Raw genomic sequence first — 20148 nt, 5'->3', positions numbered from 1 at the left:
TAGAATTACAATTTACCATATTTGACCATGTTTGTGTAATTACCTATATTTACACTTTTTTGATAATCTAAAACTTTTTTTTGAATTACATAAAATATTGCTACTTTCTAGCTGACGTCGGGACTTAAGCTGAGTGGCATCCCTGTCGGCGATAGTCTTACTGCCAAAATTTTATTAAACTAAAAACGACTCGACAGCCCTGGTGCTATCGATGCTATAAGTAAGTTGAAAACAAAACTAATTTAGCAAATTTGTGTTTAAAACTAAACGAGAGAATCCCAAAAAATACAATATAAAGCGTTCCACACACGCGGCGTAAGAAGTTCTCAAAAATATCAACACAGTTATCACGACGCTGGGAGAAATCACTCGTTTTTATTACGTAATGCGGCAAAATGTCAACCCATAACATAACAATCCCCACATCAATTTGTGTAAATCATATGTAAATCTCGCCATCTCCTGTGCTTGTCTTGCAGACCTATGGGCAGTGGGATTGTGGTTCAATTGGCTCGAAAGTACGGCGCAGTGATATTCTTTCCCACTGTTGCAGTCGGATCGATTTACGCAGATTGGTCGCACACCCGCCAGTGGAAACGCCAGCAGCTCCAGTTGGCACACCGAGCCCAGCTGAAGGATCAGCGCTAAGAGGATACACAAATATACACCATGGTCTTGGGACTGGATAAGCGAGCACTGTGGGGCGCGTTGCCCCTGCTGGGATTTGCCATTGGCCACTTCCTGGACAAGAAGGAAACGGAACGTATGACCATGTTCCGGGACAAGAGTGCCCTATACGGCCGTCCCGCCGGCAGCGAGGGTAAGGCGCCATCCTGGTAGGCCTGCCCAACATCGCCATCCCAAAATATTATTTTTTTTCCCCCAATTCACTGTTATTCAATAAACCGGAGAAATGTGAAATACGCCTGTCGTCTAGTTTACCTGCATGGCCAGCGGACGAGATTTGCGGTCGGGAACGTGATTTATTTGTGAAGGATTGCGTACCATTGTTTGTTTTACTCAGGAAAAACATAAAAACCTCAACACACGTCTAACGATAAGCCGAAAACCAATGAAAAATCCAAGGAGATAACTCGTTTTTCGAAGGATTTTACCTGGGCATCGCTGCACGATATGCGAGTTCTGCTTAGTTCGGATCAGGGGCGTAGGCTGGATATTTTAGAAGAGCATTGGTGTATTCTACCAAAACTCTTATTATTTATTGTAGAACTTCTTGAGCATGTCACATAAATCACTTGAAATGTGGTAACCGAGAGTAGTCTTTTTAAATGAGTTTCGTTAAATGGCATTGAATTATCTAATACATGTGAATCGAGATTTTTAAGAATTAATAGAAAAAAAAAACTTTTATAAGCATGAGCCCCCTAAAAACTTTCATTTGCACGACCATGCCTATATGTACTATGTAACTGCTTCCAGTAAAAACCGTTAGACAGAATGGATAATCGCTCACTTCAAATATGAAATATGAAATCCGATAAGGACATTTCCACTTTAACAAACAAGGCAGCAAATTGAAATGCCAATGGAACAAAACTAATTTATTTTTATGGCTCAGGGCTAGGGGTTTGTACTCGGTTTTGGATTCCGGTTTAAGATCGGTTTTGGGCTCGAGTTCCAAAATTGAGCGTGATGAATCGCTGGAATTGTGTTCTTGGGCGTGCTGCCCCTCTCTAGACCATTGTTTCCAATGGTCAGTAGTTTGTACACAGGCGCAGTGGGATCAAATGGAACGGATTTTCCAGATTTTCGCCTTTCAAGGGCTTTCTCTCTCTCACAGCGGGGGAGAGCGTGAGCGAGAGGGTGAGATGCCAGAGATTTGCAAGTGGATACCGTTGAACTGTGGTTGGGAGCGAGAGGGTAATAGCACGATCTTTGTTCCTGGAAGGAAACGAGAGATCCAGACGTGCAACAATAACATAACAGTGCTGGTGTCTCTCGGCGGGAAAATAGCCAAATTGGGCATTAGCATGCAGGTGCGAAAGGGTTTTATGGAGAGGTTATTTATATGAAGGTCAGGTTGAAATGACTGCTATCAATTTTAATCGGTAGTTGTCTTGTATATTGGTTTTTAAATAGTTTTGTATTTTAATCCATATTACAATTTCTTAATTTAATGATGAAATAGCTATTTGTTTATGTATGTAATTATATCATTAGATTGCATATTTGCAAAATGTATTTTGTAAAAATTACAAATCTAGCTTGTTTTTAGAATATTCATTCTTCCGCCCTATTTAGCGGGGTAGCGGCACTACTTAAACCTCTCTCTCGCGCACTTGTTGTTGCTCTCTCTCCCGTTCTTGCAGGTAGCAATGAGAATTCCAGAAATCCTGCATCCCAAAAACCAGTCTCAAATCGTGTTTGGGTTTTGTAGCAAGCGGATCATTTGTAATCGGCGGCGGAATACCCAAAATACCCAAAGAGTAAAAAAAAGACTTAAGGCAAAATGAGCGGAGAGGAATCTGCCGGCATGGACTTTTCGCAAAAGACCCTGCAGGATTACGAGGTTTTGGCCGTGATGGGGAATGGATCCTTCGGCACCTGCTACAAGGTGCGCGACAAAAGCACCGGTGAATTGTTCGCCTGGAAGGGAATGAACTACGATGAACTGGACGAGGCCAAGTGCGACGCTTTGGTTTCGGAAATCAGTGTTCTGCGGCAGCTCCAGCATCCTAACATTGTGCAATACTACCATCATCTGGTGAACCGAGAGGCCAAGTCGGTGTACATTGTTATGGAGTGCTGTGCCGGCGGCGATCTCGCCCAGATTGTCCAGCGAGCGAGATCCCAGAGGCAGCGGTTTGAGGAGCCCTACATCTGGCGGGTGCTCTTCCAACTTTGCCGGGCGCTTCAGGTGTGCCACAACAAAATCCCCAACGGAACCATCTTGCATCGCGATATCAAGCCAGCAAATATTTTCCTGGATGCGGCCGGGAATGCCAAACTGGGAGATTTCGGTCTGGCCAGAATGCTGCGACGAGATCAGAGCTTTGCCGCCTCCTTTGTGGGCACTCCGCACTACATGAGTCCGGAGTTGGTGAAGGGCAGGAAATACGATCGGAAGAGCGATGTCTGGGCCGTTGGTTGTTTGGTATACGAGATGTGTGCCCTAAGACCGCCGTTTCGCGGCAGAGCCTTTGACCAGTTGTCCGAGAAGATCGCCCAGGGTGAGTTCAGTCGGATTCCGGCAATCTATAGTACTGATCTGCAGGAGATCATCGCCTTCATGCTGGCAGTGGATCATGAACAGCGTCCTGGCATCGAGGTTATCATTCGGCATCCTCTGGTGGTGCGTAATATTAGCGAGTTGGATGGCAAGTTCCCAATTCTAGTTGATTCTGGAGAGGATTTCTACACACTGCCTTCGGGTGCCAGGCTTTTCGAGGACGAAGAGGAAGATGGAGTTCATCCAGAGCTATCGAGCACCATGTTTACGGAACAGTACAGCTTCAATGAAGGCTATGGGCAAAGGAGACTCAGCGTTACTGGTGTGTTTACTCCAGATTTGCGAAGTGAACTCTTCTACTCCGCCAAGCGCAAAATCTTTCCTGCCAAGAAACTACAGCTGTCGGATCCCTCTCTTTATGAAAGTATAAGGAGAGAGGAGCGAGCGGAGGAGAGGCAGGTGGAACTGGCGGAAGAGCGGCGCCGTAAAAAGGATCAGGAGCAGCAGAAAAGGGATCAGGAGCTTCTAAAGGAGGCCCCTAGCAGTCCTCGTGCTCTTACCCAAAACATATTCGATGAAGTACTAAAGACCCGTCTCCACGCCATTCGTGCCCAAGAATCCCTGTTGCAGCAGAAGCTCGAAGAGCTGCAGACCCGGGAGCAGGAGTTACAGCTGGCCGAACAGCGCGTGCAAACGCTGGAGCGGCAGATGCAGGAAAAACTTCTTCAGCAGGAGAAACACACTTGTAGTTGCAGACAGCCGATAGCTCCGCCCATTCCTCCTAGGAAGCCAGCGAAATCGCACCATGATGACACCTACTGCACTATCGAACTCAACGAGACGTCGCCCACGGTGGCTAAACTCAATTTAGCCACACTTCCGGCACCAAAATCGCTAAATACTCTGCGTAAGGTTACCTTCAAGTCGCCCCAAAAGTTTGTTACCTATGGTATCGAGAATATGCCCCCACCGGCGGTTAAACCGGCAGTGAATCCTCCGCCCACTGGCGTTCCCATGCAAATGAGCGTATCCAGCAATGATTCCGGTGACAGCCAGGCCTCCTCCACCCGCAGGAAATCTATACTCTCGCTTTTCGGGTTGAGTCGCGGATCCAAGGCGACATCCAAATCCTTGCCATCGGTCAACCAGGTAGCCCAAGCAGCTGCAACTCGCGTGCAGCGACCTCCTTTGGCCGTCAAGCCACCGATCACGCAGGAACAGCCGGCAGAAGTTCCACCAGTGGCCAATCTCTGGACAAAGGAGCAGAAGAAACAAGCCTTCGAGCTGCTGGCGGCCATGAATGCAGCCGAGAGGGAGGCAAGCGGAGGTGGAGTCGTTGGTTCTGGACCCGGAGGAGCACGTCGCCAGCATCTGCGGCAATCGGTGAGGGAACGGAATTCCACGCTGCAGCGGAACCGCATGCGGAGGTCTTTGGTGGTGGCCACTGGCCATCAGAAGCTAACAACGCGCGACCAGATGGTGATCTGATCAAATTGATCAGGAAAGATGTGCAGTCCAGGAGCCATGGCAACCATGGAGACTATGAGCGTTGTGATGTGGAATAAGTTCCGAAATATTTACATTTTTTTTATGCAAAAATTTTTTTGAATGCCATATTTTAAACACGTATTATTAGCATTAAGATTCCAGTTTTTTCAGCTGCCATTCATTGTGCAATTTGCATTAGTCTTAAAATAAATATTGATGAAATGAGATACATTTGTGTTTAAAATTTCAATTTTCGTGTTTTTATTTATTGTTGTTCGCTTGTAACCGTTAAGTTCAATTTACGCATTTTCAGTGCTGGGTATTGTAAAAAGAATATATAAACTTAGCATTGCATCTTTACAGCGTAGTTTTCAAGCAATATACTTAAAACAGCAAAAATTAAAAATTACATTTAAAGAATGCTAACTAATAGAAAATTACCAGTCGCTTTAATCTTATTTAACAGTTGCCAACACTTTTACCGCGCCAGCTGTTGCCTATCGATAGACCGATTACCGGTTTGTTACGCAAGCAACAGGTCTGGCGTGATTTCTGATTGGATTCTTGCCATTTACCTGTGTGATTGCTGTGCTAGTTAATACAAATTAATTAAATTCCAAGATGTCCGCCCGACTGCTGCAGGCCACGCGTCGCTGGAGCGCCCATCGCAACTACAGCTCCAAAATCGCCGAAGTTGTGGTGGTTTCGGCAGCCCGCACACCAATTGGCAGCTTCCAAAGTCAATTGGCCCCACTGACGGCTACCCAATTGGGAGCCCGTGCCATCGAGGCGGCCATCGAAAAGGCCGGAATTGCGAAGACCGATGTCCAGGAGGTGATTATGGGCAATGTGGTATCTGCTGGTCTGGGACAGGCCCCCGCCCGTCAGGCTGCCATCTTCGCCGGACTGCCCACCAATGTATGCTGCACCACGGTGAACAAGGTGTGCTCGTCGGGCATGAAGGCCGTTATGCTGGGCGCCCAATCCCTGATGCTCGGCTATGCTGATGTGGTCGTTGCCGGCGGTATGGAGTCCATGTCGAATGTTCCCTACTATCTGAAGAGGGGAGCCACGCCCTATGGCGGCGTCAATCTCACCGACGGCATTGTTTTCGATGGCCTCTGGGATGTGTACAACAAGTTCCACATGGGCAACTGTGCCGAAAATACGGCCAAAAAACTGGAGATCACACGTCAGCAGCAGGATGACTTTGCCATTGAATCATACAAGAGATCGGCTGCCGCGTGGGCCAACAAGGTGTTCCAGGACGAGATTGCCCCGGTGAAGATTCAGCAGAAGAGGAAGCCGGAGATCGTCATCTCAGAGGATGAGGAGTACAAGCGGGTGAATTTTGACAAGTTTGGACAGTTGGCCACCGTTTTCCAAAGGGAAAATGGCACTGTGACAGCCGGAAATGCATCCACCTTGAATGATGGCGGTGCCGCCGTGGTTTTGATGAGTGCCGAGGCAGCCCAGAAGGCGGGCATTAAGCCGCTGGCCAGGATTGTGGCCTTCCAGGATGCGGAGACCGATCCCATTGACTTCCCCATTGCCCCAGCTCTGGCCATTCCCAAATTACTGAAGCGTGCCGGCGTTCGCAAGGAAGACGTGGCCATGTGGGAGGTCAATGAGGCCTTCTCCCTGGTCGTTTTGGCCAATATCAAGAAACTGGATGTGGATCCAGCCAAGGTTAATGTTCATGGAGGTGCCGTGTCAATTGGCCATCCAATCGGCATGTCCGGAGCCCGTCTGGTGGCCCATCTTTCGCACAGCCTGAAGAAGGGCGAGCTGGGATGCGCCTCCATTTGCAATGGCGGCGGTGGAGCCTCCTCCATTCTCATCGAGAAGCTGTAAAGGTCACCTGGCGGACCTGCTCTCAACCAGAAATGCATTTACTACTGATCCATCGAGATTATTGTGGAAAGCTCTATGTTTTTTTTTAAATTGTTAAGTGTCTTGATTGCGCGTGGCCGCATTTAACGAACTATTGTGATTTGCATAATAAAATTATGAAACAGTCAATAATTATTATATGTATATCAAATCAGTGTTCTTCCATGACGGTAATAGGGTTCAAAGTCTAAACATCTTATATTTGTTCTGTGAAAAAAATGAATTAAGTGCTGAAAATGTTCTTTATTGTTGAATTTATATATATATATATATATGCCTATAAATTCACCATTTAATATATACCTAAAAAAATGATAATTTCGGCATTTAAGGATATTATACCCGTTACTCGTAAAGTAAAAGCATTAGCATTCTCTCTTGTTTTCATAATTTATTTAGTAATAATAAGTAAAATATTTTGTTCAGAGCCCTGCTCGTCTGGAGGCCAGAAGTTCGCATATGAAGACGACCAGCGACAGGAGATATAGTCCTGCGGTCAGGATGTAGACCGCCCACAGATCCGGCTGTCGGATGCGCTTCTCCCGGTACAGGAACCGACTGCGGAAGTACCGCTCGCTAGCCATTTGGCCCGCCCAGTGGTGCACCAGGCCAACGGATCGAATGGACATGACGAGGTGGTCCAAGTGGCTGGCCAGATGCGAGTGCTTCTGCAGATAAATGGCCAGCTGCTGCTCCAGAACGTCTTGCGGTATGATGTGATACGCTCCAGCCCGATGGCCCCGTTGGGTGAGATGGAGAAGTGCATCCTGGGAAATCAGGCCAAAGAAAAGTGGATGTGAGCCGGCTCCTTCTCGCAGCGTACACCGATCTAACGTGCGAAGCACCTCCTCCTCCCGTTCAGAGGTCACTATCACGGATTTGAGACCCAGCAGATCCTGCAGACTGGGCACCTCCCTCAGATCTTGCAACGTGGTCCGACCCATTACGGCCGCATAGTCGCCATGGGTTAGATCCTGCAGATTTCCTGGCAATCGCTGGTGCAGATGGTATCGCAGGATGAAGAACAACAGCGCCGAGTACATGGATCTAACGATCAGGCCAAAAATCAGCCAACTGGCGAAGAGCAACTGCAGCGACGGCCGCTCAGGGGGATCGATGGGCAAGCCAAGTGAGGCGGCATAGACCGCCAGAACGAGAGCCAACCGATCCCCCGCGCCGCGTCAATGGAGCAATGCTAGGCAGGATATACTCAAAAAACTAAACACCAGGCAGATCCAAGTGAGTGCCTGAAACGGAAACGACCAAATCTCCAGGCTGGTCAGGTTGTGGGCATTCAACAGGAGACATCCCACCACCCGGTTCGAGTAATGCGGAAACACGGGCGTCAGATTCGTTGCGTACTGGATGCGCTTCCTCACATAACCAATCGCCAGGTGGGCTATACGCTCCTGGACCTGTTCAAATATTATTAAAATTATCGTTCAATGAAATTCTCAAATGATCGATCCTACCAGCTTCTGTAGCAACTGTTTCTCCGTCCATGTTGTGCGATTCTTCAGTTGATCCTGTAAGCCCGAAAACTGTATGCTAAAGTTCATCCTGCGCGACAATTCCTGCAGCAGACGCCCCTCCAAGCCGCGAAGCTCTCGCTGCCCCTCATCTAGGTCTAAAAAGGGCGACACTTTCCTAGCCAAAACAATCAAAGGGCACCCGTTGAGGTTATGCAACTTGGAGGGAAAGTAGTCGCGATGCTTCCACGATTCGCCCAAAAACATATTGATCCTGGTCGGCTGGGAATCGTTGCATTGGCCAGGCGCGTAAGGGAAGTACGTGTGGAGCAGCACCTGGCCACCGGAACTCTGCGTCATCACATTGCAGTTGATCAACTGGTGGCGCCAGCAGTACGCGAACACACCCTGCATATCGTGCGGAATCAGTGCATCCCGCTGCTGCAGGAAGATAAAGTAGTACTCGCTGGTGTCCGACTGCGCCGTATACGTGTGGATCTCGATGTCGCTGGAATATGCATATAATTTTAGGTTACCGAATTTTTTGCGTAAAAGTGTTTTTTTTTGTGAAAAAAATATCAGTTTTTTGGCCAAAACAAAAACAATATTGGTCCAAACGTGGAATGTTATAGCTCGTTGAATTTGTTACGAAATTCCCAATCGAATAGTGTCCAAAATTGGGAAAAAAATTTTTTACCCATTTTTTGCAAATTTTAAGCCCCTAAAAAACAGCAAAAAATTGCCAAAAAAAATAAAATTATATGAATTATCCTAAATTTATACAGATTGTTAGCTGATCTTTTCAGACTCACAAAACAGTCACTAATTTCGTTTATGTGGCTTATTTTGACCAAGTTACGACTGAAAATCTATCGAAATCTGCAGGATATTACATTTAAGTGGTTAGCCCTCGAAAGAAGTTGCTAATCACTTTAATATCTTACAGCAGTGCATCCAGCGAATCCACCAGCAGTAGATTGTGAGTCCTGGGACCGGCGATCCGACGCGGACGACCGAGCTCGACCAGGACTAGCTGAACGATCATCGTGTCCACGCTCTCGTAGAGCAGCTGCATAATGTTGCGGTAGAAGTTCATGGGACTGGGTCGCCGGCAGGAGAGGACCACAATAAAGGCGGGAGCGATCCGCTGATAGAAGTCCTCGATGAAGACACGAAGGGCCTGGGCCACGTGATGATTTATTGACGCCGCTTGCGTCTGGGCGCCGATGTACTTCATCGACTCGAAATTCAGCAGGCTGGTCACGTTCATGTCCGTCTATCGAAATCCGGGAAGAATACTGCCGAAATTGACAAGTACACGCGGCGAATTCCATTTCTATCCGGTCTCTATTTGCATCTCATTAGTTGCCAAGTCAAATAAGACTATTGTGGGACACGCACCAAGTTGGACAATTAGGCGGGGATTTTGTCCATCAGCTGGTCAATCGTAAATATCTAAATTTATATGGCCTATAAAAGGTGGTGGTTATGACTCGACCCTAACTGATGTCCATAATCGTATATGCTTATGGGTCGGCAGGTATGCTCCGTTTACAAGGTGGTGGGCATTGCTTCATTGATTGATGTAATCTGTTAACTCGAAATTCTTTCTTTAGCTAACGCTCTAATTATATAACGTACACTGAACTTTTATATTTTCACAAGACATTAAATTTGATATAAAAATTAATTCAATTATACGCGATGTACGAATAAACGAATGATTGTTTTGATTGCATTTGATTGTTTTAATATCCTTCGCCAGATTTAATTTTCCATTTATTTGCCTTTAATTAGTACAATCTCGATAAAGATCAGACCATGAATGAACGTGAATCCAAATAACCCAGTCCAGGTTTCAATTGAAATCATGTCCTTGCAGTCGAGCATAAAAGTTGGCGCCATGAATACCACCTCCGATTCCAATGCGGGTTCAAGCTTAAGTTCCGGTTCCGGTTATTCGATCTATAAAAGCTACCTGGAGAATTCGAGGATCGATATGCAGGGGGAGGACGCCAATCTGTATGTGGCCCGGGCACTACGTCTGGTCATCGAGAATGTGCTGGCCCAGCTGAGCACCACCCTGGTGGTGACCATTTCCACGCGTCACCTGGGCACCGCCCATTGGTTTGAGTATATGATGAACATCCTAATGGATTCGTGGCGAATGGTGGCGGTGCAGCTGCTACGCATTCGTCCGGATCTGGTGGTCAATCCGGTGCCGGGCAGGAAACGCGTCAGCCTGTTGATGGTGGACTCCTATCAGGGTTTGCTGTAAGTTAACTAAGTCAACTATAATCTTCGCCAGTCTTAATCTTTCTCTTTAGGGACACCAACATCACGGCCAGCAATGCGAATTTCGATGATCCGGACTACTACTTCATCTTCTTGCAAGCGCGAGACCATCTTATTCCCAAGGAGCTTCAATTGATCCTGGATCACTGCTTGGCTCACTTTTGGCTGCACTGCAACGTGATGATCCAGACCGCCCAGGTGGAGGTGTTGGTCTATACCTATTATCCCTACACAGCGGACGCCTGCCAGAAGGCTTATCCCATTCCAGTGAATACTTTTGATGGTCGCAAATGGAAAGCGTCCCAGATGTTTCCCGACAAACTCAGCCAGATGCACGGCTGTCCACTGACTGTGCTCACCTGGCATCAGCCGCCCTTCGTAGAGTTGGTCTGGGATCCGAAGCACAATCGCAGCCGTGGCAGTGGCTTCGAGATCCAGCTGGTGGAGCACCTGGCTCGTCGGATGAACTTCAGCCTGGAGTTGGTTAATATTGCGCTGCTGCGTCCAAACGCTTATCGCCTGGCGGAGGGCTCCAGCGAGGGACCCATAGAAAAGGTGAGCAATTATTATTGCTGAGTTTTGGATTTTCAAATCGATTTCATTCCAGCTCCTGCAACGAAATGTCAACATCAGCATGGGTTACTTTCGCAAAACGGCGCGCCGGAATCAACTGCTCACCACCCCCATGTCGTACTACTCGGCCAATCTGGTGGCCGTTCTCCAGTTGGAGCGCTATCGTATAGGTTCGCTTGCACTGTTGGTATTTCCCTTTGAGCTCTCCGTTTGGATGCTTCTGCTCCTGGCATTGCTGATTCACCTGGGCATCCATCTGCCATCTGCAAGGAGGGGGAATGAAGAAGATGGTGGCGGGGGATTGCAGGTGGTGGCCCTGCTTTTGGGCGCCGCCTTGGCTCGACTGCCGCGCTCCTGGAGGCATCGCTTCATTGCCGCCCACTGGCTGTGGGCCAGTATACCCCTGAGGATATCCTATCAGTCCCTGCTCTTTCACTTGATCCGCCTGCAACTGTACAATACTCCATCGTTTTCCCTGGATCAACTGCTGGCGGAGGGATTCCAGGGTATTTGCACTGCGAATACCCAGCGATTGCTGCTTGAGATGCCACAGTTGGCTCGCGATCCGGATAGTATACAATCCGTGGACACACCTTTCGATTGGGATGTTTTAAATGTATTGACACGGAATAGGAATCGAAAAATATTCGCCGTTGCCAATCAGGATGTCACCCTATCCTTTCTACACTCCTCCGCACATCCCAATGCGTTTCACGTGGTCAAGCAGCCCGTGAATGTGGAATACGCTGGAATGTATATGCCCAAACACTCGTTTCTATACGAGAAGATGGACGATGATATTCGGCGGCTGGATGCCAGCGGATTTATTCACGCCTGGCGACGCGCATCCTTTGCATCCGTCCATCGAAAGGAGCAGGTGCACATGACCAGCCGGCGGTACATTAACCATGCCAAGCTATCCGGGATCTACATGGTCATGGCGGGTCTGTATCTTCTAGCTGGTCTCCTGTTCGCAGGAGAGGTATTACTTCGGCAGAGGAACTAGAAGCTCTGTATCTGTAATGTATTTATTGAAATAAGATATTTAGTTAGTATTTAATTTGTGTTAGCATATGTATACATAACAAACAGATTAGCGGATTAATTAAGATATTTAATATTTTAAAATGTACGGGTATTTTAATGAAATCTTTCTTCTGAAAAAAGAAGCATTTTGCATTGCATTCTTTTCACATGATTAGTTTTTTTTTTTTGTCAGTGGTTTTGACCCAATTTTTGTGTGTAAGTGAAACAACCATTAATCATGAAACTTTTCCGGGCAATTAGCTTGAAAGTTACACAAAACTTCTAATATGATTCGGAGGCAATATTCTGGTCAGGATATGGATATCCTTCATTGAGCCACCTCATGTCCCGGCGGGATGAACATCAGCGCACTGCTCAACTCGTACTACGATTTGTCCGGGGAGCAAATGAACCACATCAACGAGTTCGTGGCCCGGGCAGTGCTTCACGTAGTGCACCACTACATCCTGAGTGTGACCCCATCGTTGGTTTTGACCCTGTGTTGCCGGAGCAATCACACGTGCAATTTCTACAACAAGATGATGAGCACTTTGTTCCGGGAATGGGGCTTGGCCCCCCTGCAAATCGTCAATGTGCTGCGTGGTGTTCCATGGCATCCGGTTCCGGGTCGTCGTCACTTCAATGTCATTTTCACCGACTCATTTGCCGCCTTCGAGGAAATCCGGATGGAGTACTATTCCAGAGAGTACAACTACAATGAGCACTATTTCATATTCCTGCAGGCCAGAGATCGTCTGCTGCAGGGCGAGATGCGGCTGATCTTCGACTACTGCTGGCGCTATCGGCTAATCCATTGCAGCATCCAGGTGCAAAAGTCCAACGGGGATATCCTATTCTATAGCTACTATCCCTTTGGAGAGCATGGCTGTTCGGATATGGAACCGCAGCTAATCAATCGCTATAATGGCAGTATGCTGGTCGAACCGGATTTATTCCCTCGCAAGTTGAGAAATTTCTTTGGGTGTCCCCTAAGATGTGCCCTTTGGGATGTTCCTCCCTTCCTTACATTGGATGAGGACCAGGAAGAGGTACTGCGGGTCAACGGTGGCTACGAGGGTCGGTTGCTCCTGGCGCTAGCCGAAAAAATGAATTTCACAATTGCTGTGCGAAAGGTGCATGTCAATATGAGGGACGAGGCTTTGGAAATGGTGAGTCCTTTCATTTTCCAAGGAACATATTTTTCACATTTCACATATTCCAGTTGCGACGAGACGAGGTGGACTTGACTCTGGGCGGGATCCGCCAGACGGTGGCCAGGGGCATGGTGGCCACCTCGTCGCACAACTATCACCAGACCCGCGAGGTTTTTGGAGTCCTTGCCTCCAGCTATGAACTGAGCTCCTTCGACATCCTCTTCTACCCGTACCGCCTACAGATCTGGATGGGAATCCTCGGAGTGGTGGCCTTGTCCGCTCTTATCCAATTGATCGTTGGCAGGATGTTGCGCGAGCGCATGGGATCGCGGTTCTGGCTTAATCTGGAGCTAGTCTTTGTGGGCATGCCGCTGTTGGAGTGTCCCAGATCGCACACCGCTCGTCTTTATTGTGTCATGCTGATGATGTACACCTTGATCATTCGGACAATCTATCAGGGATTACTGTACCATTTGATACGAACGCATCAGCTAAATCGTTGGCCACAGACCATTGAATCACTGGTGCAAAAGAACTTCACCGTGGTGCTGACACCCATTGTGCAGGAGGTGCTGGACGAGATTCCCAGTGTGCAGCACATGAGATTCCGCCTGCTGGAGGCAAACTCCGAGCTGGATCCCTTGTACTTTCTGGAGGCTAATCATCAGCTACGGCAGCATGTCACTGCCTCCGCTCTGGACATTTTCATCCATTTCAATCGCTTGAGTGCGGATAAAGTGCATCAGAGGGGCGAGCAGGGATCGGGAGCTCACTTCGAGATCGTTCCGGAGGATATCATCAGCATGCAGTTGACGATGTACCTGGCCAAGCACTCCTTTCTCATCGACCAGCTCAACGAGGAGATTATGTGGATGAGATCAGTGGGTTTGCTCTCCGTTTGGTCCAGGTGGGAATTGTCCGAGAGCTATTTGCGCAACGAGCAGAGCTTCCAAGTCCTCGGCACTATGGAGCTATATGCCATCTTTTTAATGGTCCTGGTTGGCCTGATCGTTGGCCTGCTTGTCTTTATCTTGGAACTTGTGTCAATGCGATCCATCTATTTAAGGAAACTTTTTACGTAGTTTTGTACTTAAAGATAAATTTAGCTAGCTATATTTCGTAGAAGTGAATAAGTAGCTTTATCTATATCAGAATTCAAGTTATTTTATTACAAGCGAAGTTATAAAACGATTTACTTTCAATTATTTATTTTTTTTTAATGTAATTAAAATATTGTATAATTTAATTATTTGCGAATTTCTTAGATACAGCTAAATTATATTTCCAAGTGTGGGTGACTGTGGCAGGCGTGTGGTCTCTATAGAGGTCAGGACATTATCCAGCTATTTGTAAACCTCTTACGGCCGACATGGTGCTCGCATGAACCTGACACTGACGGGGTGTTACCGGCAGTATCCACACACCCAACTAGCAGCTACCCGCCGACCCACTCCACCCACTCCACCCACAGGTGTGTGTGTGTGTGTCTGTGCCGCTGATGGTGTTAATTTATGGTTATGCGCCTCATGCATAATACTGACACCCGAAACCTGTCACGCACATGCCTCCGGAACGGTTCAGTTGGGTGGGTTGGTGCTGGTTGGCTAGATTCCTGGCTGGCCCGGAATGGTGGGGCGTTTGGGTGGTGGCCATGGGTTGCTCGCCCGTACGCAGCAATTAGTTTAAGTGATGAACACAGATTTGTTAATGCATTACCGTTACAGGCACGTTACTAGAATTAATTTGAATCGCTCGGGAAATTTAAGTAACTGGCATGAAACTATCGTTTTAAGTTAAATTAAAAAGGCTAAAATAATGGCTACCTTATTTACACATCAATGCAAGGGAATTAGAAAGTACATTTATAATTTCTTTGTGTGTTATACACTAATGAAACATACTGTATACTACTGTATGCATTGCAGATTTTTCCAAATTGATAGTGCAGCCCCAAAATCCCTGAACAAAACAAATCTAGTCCCTTGGATGGCGAGAACTCAATCAAATAAATTCGCAAAAATGTTGCCAAATGTTTCACATTCGCCATGGACATTCGTTGCGTTGTGGCACTGCTCCTGGGTCTTTGTAAAGTGCAAGCGGTTGTGTGGCCCCACCAACATCTTTTGGAGGAGCAACTGGCTAGCCAGATTTCCGCTACTCTGCAAAAGATTTTCATCAATGGGCTTGCGGTTTATAATTTTGGTGTTTTTATCAGCACCTCCTACGAGGAAATGGACAGGGATCGGGTGATTCTGGTGCATCAAGTCCTAAATCGAAATCTATATCCACCGAATTTCCCAGTGGCCGTTGTCCTGGCCTCCAAGATGAACCGAAAGATAACCGCCCAAGTCTTCACGCAGTTGCTTTTCGTCCAGAATGCTGAACAGGCCATGTAAGTTGCAATGTATTATTACATAGGCATAAAATATTCTAAAGTACATATTACATAATAATTGAATTTAGATTTGATTTCCATTTCAGTGCCATTGCCGAAGGAGTGAACAGAAACGGGCTCTGCGTTATCGTATTGCTGACATCCCAGCCGGAACGACCCATAATGACGAAGATATTCACGTATTTTATGCAGGAACGTTACAACATCAACGTGGTGATCCTGGTGCCCCGCTTGCACGGAGTCCAAGCCTTCAATGTCCGGCCATACACACCCACGAGCTGTTCGAGCTTGGAGCCCGTGGAAATTGACATAAAGGATGGCGATTTATGGGACGTCTTTCCGAGACGATTAAAGAACCTACATGGGTGTCCATTGAGCGTTATCGTTTGGGATATACCGCCCTATATGAGAATTAATTGGAAAAGTAGTGATCCGATGGACGGACTGGACGGATTGGATGGGCTGCTTTTGCGGATCGTGGCGCGCAAAATGAACTTTACGCTTAAATTGATTCCCAATGAACCGAATGGACTAATAGGTGGTTCCAGTTTTATGAATGGCACCTTTACGGGAGCCTACAAAATGCTTCGCGAGAGAAGGGCCAATATAACCATAGGATGTGCTGCCTGTACACCAGAAAGATCCACCTTTTTAGAGGCCACGAGTCCGTACAGCCAAATGTCCTACATAATCGTGTTGCAGGCCAGAGGCGGTTATAGTATCTATGAGGTTATGCTGTTCCCTTTCGAAAAATACACCTGGCTGCTGCTTAGTACGATATTGGGTCTTCATTGGATTGTGGGCAGTCGATGGCGAATGCCATCCCCCATTTTGGCCGGTTGGATGCTCTGGATCTTTGTCATTCGGGCCAGTTACGAGGCATCCGTATTCAACTTCATACAGAACTCACCGGTGAAGCCATCTCCTCGCACTTTGGATCAAGCTTTGAGTGGTGGCTTCCGTTTTATCACCGATCATGCCTCCTATCGGATGACCCTGAAGATACCGTCTTTTCAGGGCAAGACTTTAATATCCGCGGGACAGCCGGTGGATGTATTTGATGCTCTCTTGAAGGCTCCCTGGAAGACAGGCGCCTTTACCAGTCGCGCCTTTTTAGCCGATCACTTGGTTAGGCATCGGAAACATCGCAATCAGCTGGTGATTTTGGCTGAAAAGATCGTCGACAATATGCTTTGCATGTACTTTCCACATGGCTCCTATTTCGCCTGGGAGATCAATAAATTGCTTTTCAACATGCGTAGCTTTGGCATTTTCCAGCACCATTCGCAGATCCTCGCCTGGGACAATCTGCCCACCACCACGGATACGGATACGCCGGGTAAAAGAATTCATTCCTCTACGGAGAGTGTAGCCACTGGATTTGCTGAGTCCATGAGCTTCGTTGTGGCAGCACTTAATTGCTTGATGGGAGCACTCTGTATTTCCATTGTGGTCTTTGGTCTGGAGTTGCTGAGTCGAAGACGCCACTGGACGGGATTAGAATGGCTATTTGAAAGAGTTTGAGTGGTATTAAATTATTCTGAAAAGTATATGGAAAAAAATATAAACATTTATACTTAAGCCGCCGAAAATAACTATTATGTTTCGCGCCATTACTTTTTATTGACATATTGTTTTTGTTTACCACGCCTTAAATGTATTTAAACAAATTAATATGATTAATATATTATGCCGCATATCTGTTAATTACATTGAAAGCCCTGCGTAATCTTCGATGATTTGTGGTCAAGATCTCCAGGATGAAGACAATTAAGGCCACAAGATATAGCCCTGCACAGCAAACAAAAATTCCACTTAGTCGCCAGATGGACAATGGCTTGGGTTCCAGGTTCCGCCGCTTGGACACTCGTTTAATTCGGTCCATATACATCTTTCGATAACGGGCAACGATGCCTGATGACATCATGGCCATGATTAGACGATCGATTCGCCTCTTGAAGTAGGAATGCGGTCGCATGTAAAAGGTTAAGGGGGCGGTCATCAGTGGATCGGGAAGGACGGTAAGGTGCCTTTTATTTGGTCCCGAACGAAAGTCAAACTGGTTGACAGTGGGCTGTAGAAGAGCCACTGTAATACCTGGGTCATCCTCATCACGTAGTCGGTACAGTGACTCCTCAAGTGAGAGCACCGCATGGAAATTGGTGGTGGGCATCGAATCCTTGAAGATCGTCCGCAAGGCGGGCAGAATACGGAACTCATAGTCCTTGGCCAGCACCTCGCTAAGGGACTTAATTGGCGATCGCATTTCAACATCCTGGAGGAGAAGGTATAACTGACCCGTATAGGCGGCCCGGAGAATCAGCGTTTGCAGGAGCCACATCACCAGAATGTATCTGGCAAAGTTCCTTTGTGGATTATATAAAGCCAGACCGCCAAGCAAACTGGCCCACATGCCCATAAAGGGAAGACGATTGCGTCTGCCCAGCACTAGATTTCTCAATCCCGGCAAAGCCGTAATTTTCAGAAGACAAATCAGCACGAAACCGAAAATCAGGCTAACCAGGATGCAGGACCAAATTATGTAGCGAAAGGGTCGTGTCAATCGGCCCATTGGCGATATGGATCCCCCACTCGGAACTACAAGGACAATCGGGAAACTTGTGTACGATGTACTGGGTAGCATCAGATCCGAACGGGCTTTGCTGTACATAAAGCAAACGAATGTTAGATTCACCTCGCCATCGACCATCTGCAAAGGAATACGTATACTTAATAAAAATAATGGTTCATTACGTATACGACCGGTTACGGTTACGATTAAATAAGTGCTCTTAATTAATCATACCATTTTTAGGATTCCCGTAAAATTTCCATCAGGCAAAATTTCGCCGCGGTTCTTATCCTTTTGCTCTACCAATTTAATAGTAAAGTTCATCCGCTCGGCCAGGGATCGGAAAATCAAGCCTTCGATGCCATGAATGCTTCTGCCTCCCGGAGTCTTGGGATCATCTTCGATGATCACATATGGCCGATGCTCAAAGGTTGCAACCACCATTTCACAGCCATGCATGTTGGTCAGTTTTCTGGGGAAAAGCGGCTTGGTAAGACCGAATCCGTTCGCCGGTGCGGCTAGATCCTGGAAAGCAGTATAGTAGACAGGCAGCGAGGACTGACAGTGATGCGGTCCATAGGGATAGTAAGTGTACAAATGGACCGTTCCATCTCTTTGCAGAAACACATTCACATTCAGCACGTACATATTTAGCAATCGTCGAAACATGATCTTCAGTGACTCCATGGGCTGATCCTCCAGTCCGGTGTAAATAACCAGAAAGAAGCCATTTCTCTTGTACGGACTGCCCAACTGATTCAGGTACATCTCCAAGCGAAAGTATGATCGCAAACTGTCCAGGAACCAGATAGCAATGGGTCTGCCCGTTAATCCACTTGGAGGTGGCGGATCCGTATCGGTTTCCGTCATCTCCACACGGTCATCCTCCAGCAGAAACTGAATTCTTCCCGTGCCCGATGATCTGCCCAGGGCGGCATCTATCAGATCGTTGTGCAGTCTTCTACTTTCCCGACTCGTGGGGAATTGCACCACAGCCAGTGGTGTGCTGGTGGCCATTCCATAGTAGTTATCTATGGCCCAAACGAGGGCGTAAACCAGGCTCACATTGTGCACGGCGCTGTGCAACATCGTGTTTCATCGGTGGCTCCTAGCAAACTGATGTCCTGCACTTTGGCCAACTCCATCGCATGACGGGTTTGCAACGCTGGAAATATTAATTGATGAGTGTGATGCCAAAACATTCTGATTACTAAAGGTTTTACATCGTAGAAAAAGTACTACTCGTAAATATTGTTTCATTATTATAATAATGATTTTTGTAAATAATTTGTTTTATGCATATTTGAATAGCAGTTCTCATAACACTTGGCATTTTTTTCTGTGCATCAGCTCGTTACTAGTATCTAAACAGGAATCACTTAACTGACGGGTCAAATTGCGTGCTGAAAGCTCTATCGGCGAAATCTGAAAATGCAAATGCACAATAAATTAACTTTAAATATATAAAATCCAAAAAGCCGTATACACATCGATGTTTATTGCTTTCACATTTCTTGTGTAAATACAAAAAGGGCACGGTAAATATACTTGAATGTAGGTTATGGAAAATATTTGATTACATTGGCAATATGCCAATAATTACTAAACATATTTTTTAACACCTTTGCATTGCTTTTTTTTTTTTTGCTTTTTGACAAGCCTGACATAATTTTGCAGAGCTCAAGGGTTATTCAAAAATAAATAAAAAAAAAGAGTTGTAAGATATCAATTATAGTCAAAAAATGTATTTGATTCTTTGCCATACAAAACCACACCTGTGTTGTGAATAATATTAAGATTTTAATTCAATGAGTTTTTTCTTAGGCAGCTTACGCATTTCAGTCGCCGGAATCGTGATTAAATGTGAGATAGCTGCGGCTCATGAGTAATTTTATAAAGATCAGAGTCTGCGTTAATCCGAAACCAAATCGGAGCCAGCCAAAGGTCGCTGTACCGAGTTTCGTTTCGCACTTTTTGCTGACCTCCACAAAAGCCACCCGCTGCGATGACAGAAGCTTTTGTTTCTCGTGTCGTGTCTACAAGCTGAACCACCGCTGACCTCAGCAAACCACGGTGGTGGTGTTGGTGGTGCT

At 46.7% G+C, this 20148-nt stretch overlaps 9 protein-coding genes across 17 annotated transcripts; 7 read left to right on the top strand and 2 right to left on the bottom strand.

Annotated features, from left to right (window-relative positions):
• The first annotated feature begins 171 nt into the window (after positions 1 to 171).
• Positions 172 to 917, top strand: CG45089 (uncharacterized protein). 3 transcript variants are annotated; one of them, NM_001298060.1, is made up of 2 exons: positions 172 to 220; positions 480 to 917. In NM_001298060.1, exon 2 carries the CDS (start codon positions 484 to 486, stop codon positions 646 to 648), a length of 165 nt encoding a protein of 54 aa, NP_001284989.1. In that variant the 5' UTR covers positions 172 to 220; positions 480 to 483; the 3' UTR covers positions 649 to 917. The 3 variants fall into 3 exon arrangements, with proteins under 3 accessions (NP_001284989.1, NP_001284991.1, NP_001284990.1); NM_001298062.1 differs by having other exon boundaries at positions 172 to 382; NM_001298061.1 differs by lacking the exon at positions 172 to 220 and having other exon boundaries at positions 409 to 917.
• On the top strand, positions 172 to 917 carry ND-MNLL (NADH dehydrogenase (ubiquinone) MNLL subunit). Of its 5 annotated transcripts, none has more exons than NM_001169222.2 (2): positions 172 to 220; positions 554 to 917. In NM_001169222.2, the coding sequence occupies exon 2, from the start codon at positions 670 to 672 to the stop codon at positions 838 to 840; it is 171 nt and encodes a 56-aa protein (NP_001162693.1). In that variant the 5' UTR covers positions 172 to 220; positions 554 to 669; the 3' UTR covers positions 841 to 917. The 5 variants fall into 5 exon arrangements, with proteins under 5 accessions (NP_001162693.1, NP_572416.1, NP_001284988.1 ...); NM_132188.3 differs by having other exon boundaries at positions 480 to 917; NM_001298059.1 differs by having other exon boundaries at positions 172 to 382.
• A 1406-nt stretch (positions 918 to 2323) lies between these two features.
• Positions 2324 to 4904, top strand: Nek2. The gene has a single exon (NM_132187.3). It carries the CDS (start codon positions 2471 to 2473, stop codon positions 4676 to 4678), a length of 2208 nt encoding a protein of 735 aa, NP_572415.1. The 5' UTR covers positions 2324 to 2470; the 3' UTR covers positions 4679 to 4904.
• A 280-nt stretch (positions 4905 to 5184) lies between these two features.
• On the top strand, positions 5185 to 6840 carry Acat1 (Acetyl-CoA acetyltransferase 1). 2 transcript variants are annotated; one of them, NM_001298058.1, is made up of 1 exon: positions 5185 to 6840. In NM_001298058.1, the coding sequence occupies exon 1, from the start codon at positions 5300 to 5302 to the stop codon at positions 6530 to 6532; it is 1233 nt and encodes a 410-aa protein (NP_001284987.1). In that variant the 5' UTR covers positions 5185 to 5299; the 3' UTR covers positions 6533 to 6840. The 2 variants fall into 2 exon arrangements, with proteins under 2 accessions (NP_001284987.1, NP_572414.1); NM_132186.2 differs by having other exon boundaries at positions 5185 to 6701.
• A 153-nt stretch (positions 6841 to 6993) lies between these two features.
• Ir7g (Ionotropic receptor 7g) lies at positions 6994 to 9310 on the bottom strand (the record flags this gene model as incomplete). The annotated part of the gene is made up of 3 exons (NM_001382032.1): positions 6994 to 7986; positions 8044 to 8548; positions 8985 to 9310. 3 exons carry the CDS (start codon positions 9308 to 9310, stop codon positions 6994 to 6996), a joined length of 1824 nt encoding a protein of 607 aa, NP_001368933.1.
• Positions 9311 to 9943: 633 nt separating this feature from the next.
• On the top strand, positions 9944 to 12031 carry Ir7f (Ionotropic receptor 7f; the record flags this gene model as incomplete). The annotated part of the gene is made up of 3 exons (NM_001144705.1): positions 9944 to 10314; positions 10368 to 10890; positions 10943 to 12031. The coding sequence occupies 3 exons, from the start codon at positions 9944 to 9946 to the stop codon at positions 11912 to 11914; spliced, it is 1866 nt and encodes a 621-aa protein (NP_001138177.1). The 3' UTR covers positions 11915 to 12031.
• A 259-nt stretch (positions 12032 to 12290) lies between these two features.
• Ir7e (Ionotropic receptor 7e) lies at positions 12291 to 14170 on the top strand (the record flags this gene model as incomplete). Its single annotated transcript, NM_001144704.1, has 2 exons — positions 12291 to 13103; positions 13157 to 14170. 2 exons carry the CDS (start codon positions 12291 to 12293, stop codon positions 14168 to 14170), a joined length of 1827 nt encoding a protein of 608 aa, NP_001138176.1.
• A 963-nt stretch (positions 14171 to 15133) lies between these two features.
• On the top strand, positions 15134 to 17007 carry Ir7d (Ionotropic receptor 7d; the record flags this gene model as incomplete). The annotated part of the gene is made up of 2 exons (NM_001144703.1): positions 15134 to 15480; positions 15570 to 17007. The coding sequence occupies 2 exons, from the start codon at positions 15134 to 15136 to the stop codon at positions 17005 to 17007; spliced, it is 1785 nt and encodes a 594-aa protein (NP_001138175.1).
• A 115-nt stretch (positions 17008 to 17122) lies between these two features.
• On the bottom strand, positions 17123 to 19576 carry Ir7c (Ionotropic receptor 7c). Of its 2 annotated transcripts, NM_132183.2 has the most exons (3): positions 19444 to 19576; positions 18290 to 19220; positions 17123 to 18193 (listed from the first exon to the last, which is right to left on the bottom strand). In NM_132183.2, the coding sequence occupies exons 2-3, from the start codon at positions 19142 to 19144 to the stop codon at positions 17171 to 17173; spliced, it is 1878 nt and encodes a 625-aa protein (NP_572411.1). In that variant the 5' UTR covers positions 19145 to 19220; positions 19444 to 19576; the 3' UTR covers positions 17123 to 17170. The 2 variants fall into 2 exon arrangements, with proteins under 2 accessions (NP_572411.1, NP_001245572.1); NM_001258643.1 differs by having other exon boundaries at positions 18290 to 19576.
• Between the last annotated feature and the right edge of the window lie 572 nt (positions 19577 to 20148).

This window comes from Drosophila melanogaster, chromosome X, assembly GCF_000001215.4.
Source record: "Drosophila melanogaster chromosome X".
In the NCBI taxonomy this organism is placed as follows: domain Eukaryota; kingdom Metazoa; phylum Arthropoda; class Insecta; order Diptera; family Drosophilidae; genus Drosophila; species Drosophila melanogaster.
The sequence above is the reverse complement of the archived record's forward strand: the minus strand, read 5'-3'. Positions and strand labels throughout refer to the sequence as shown.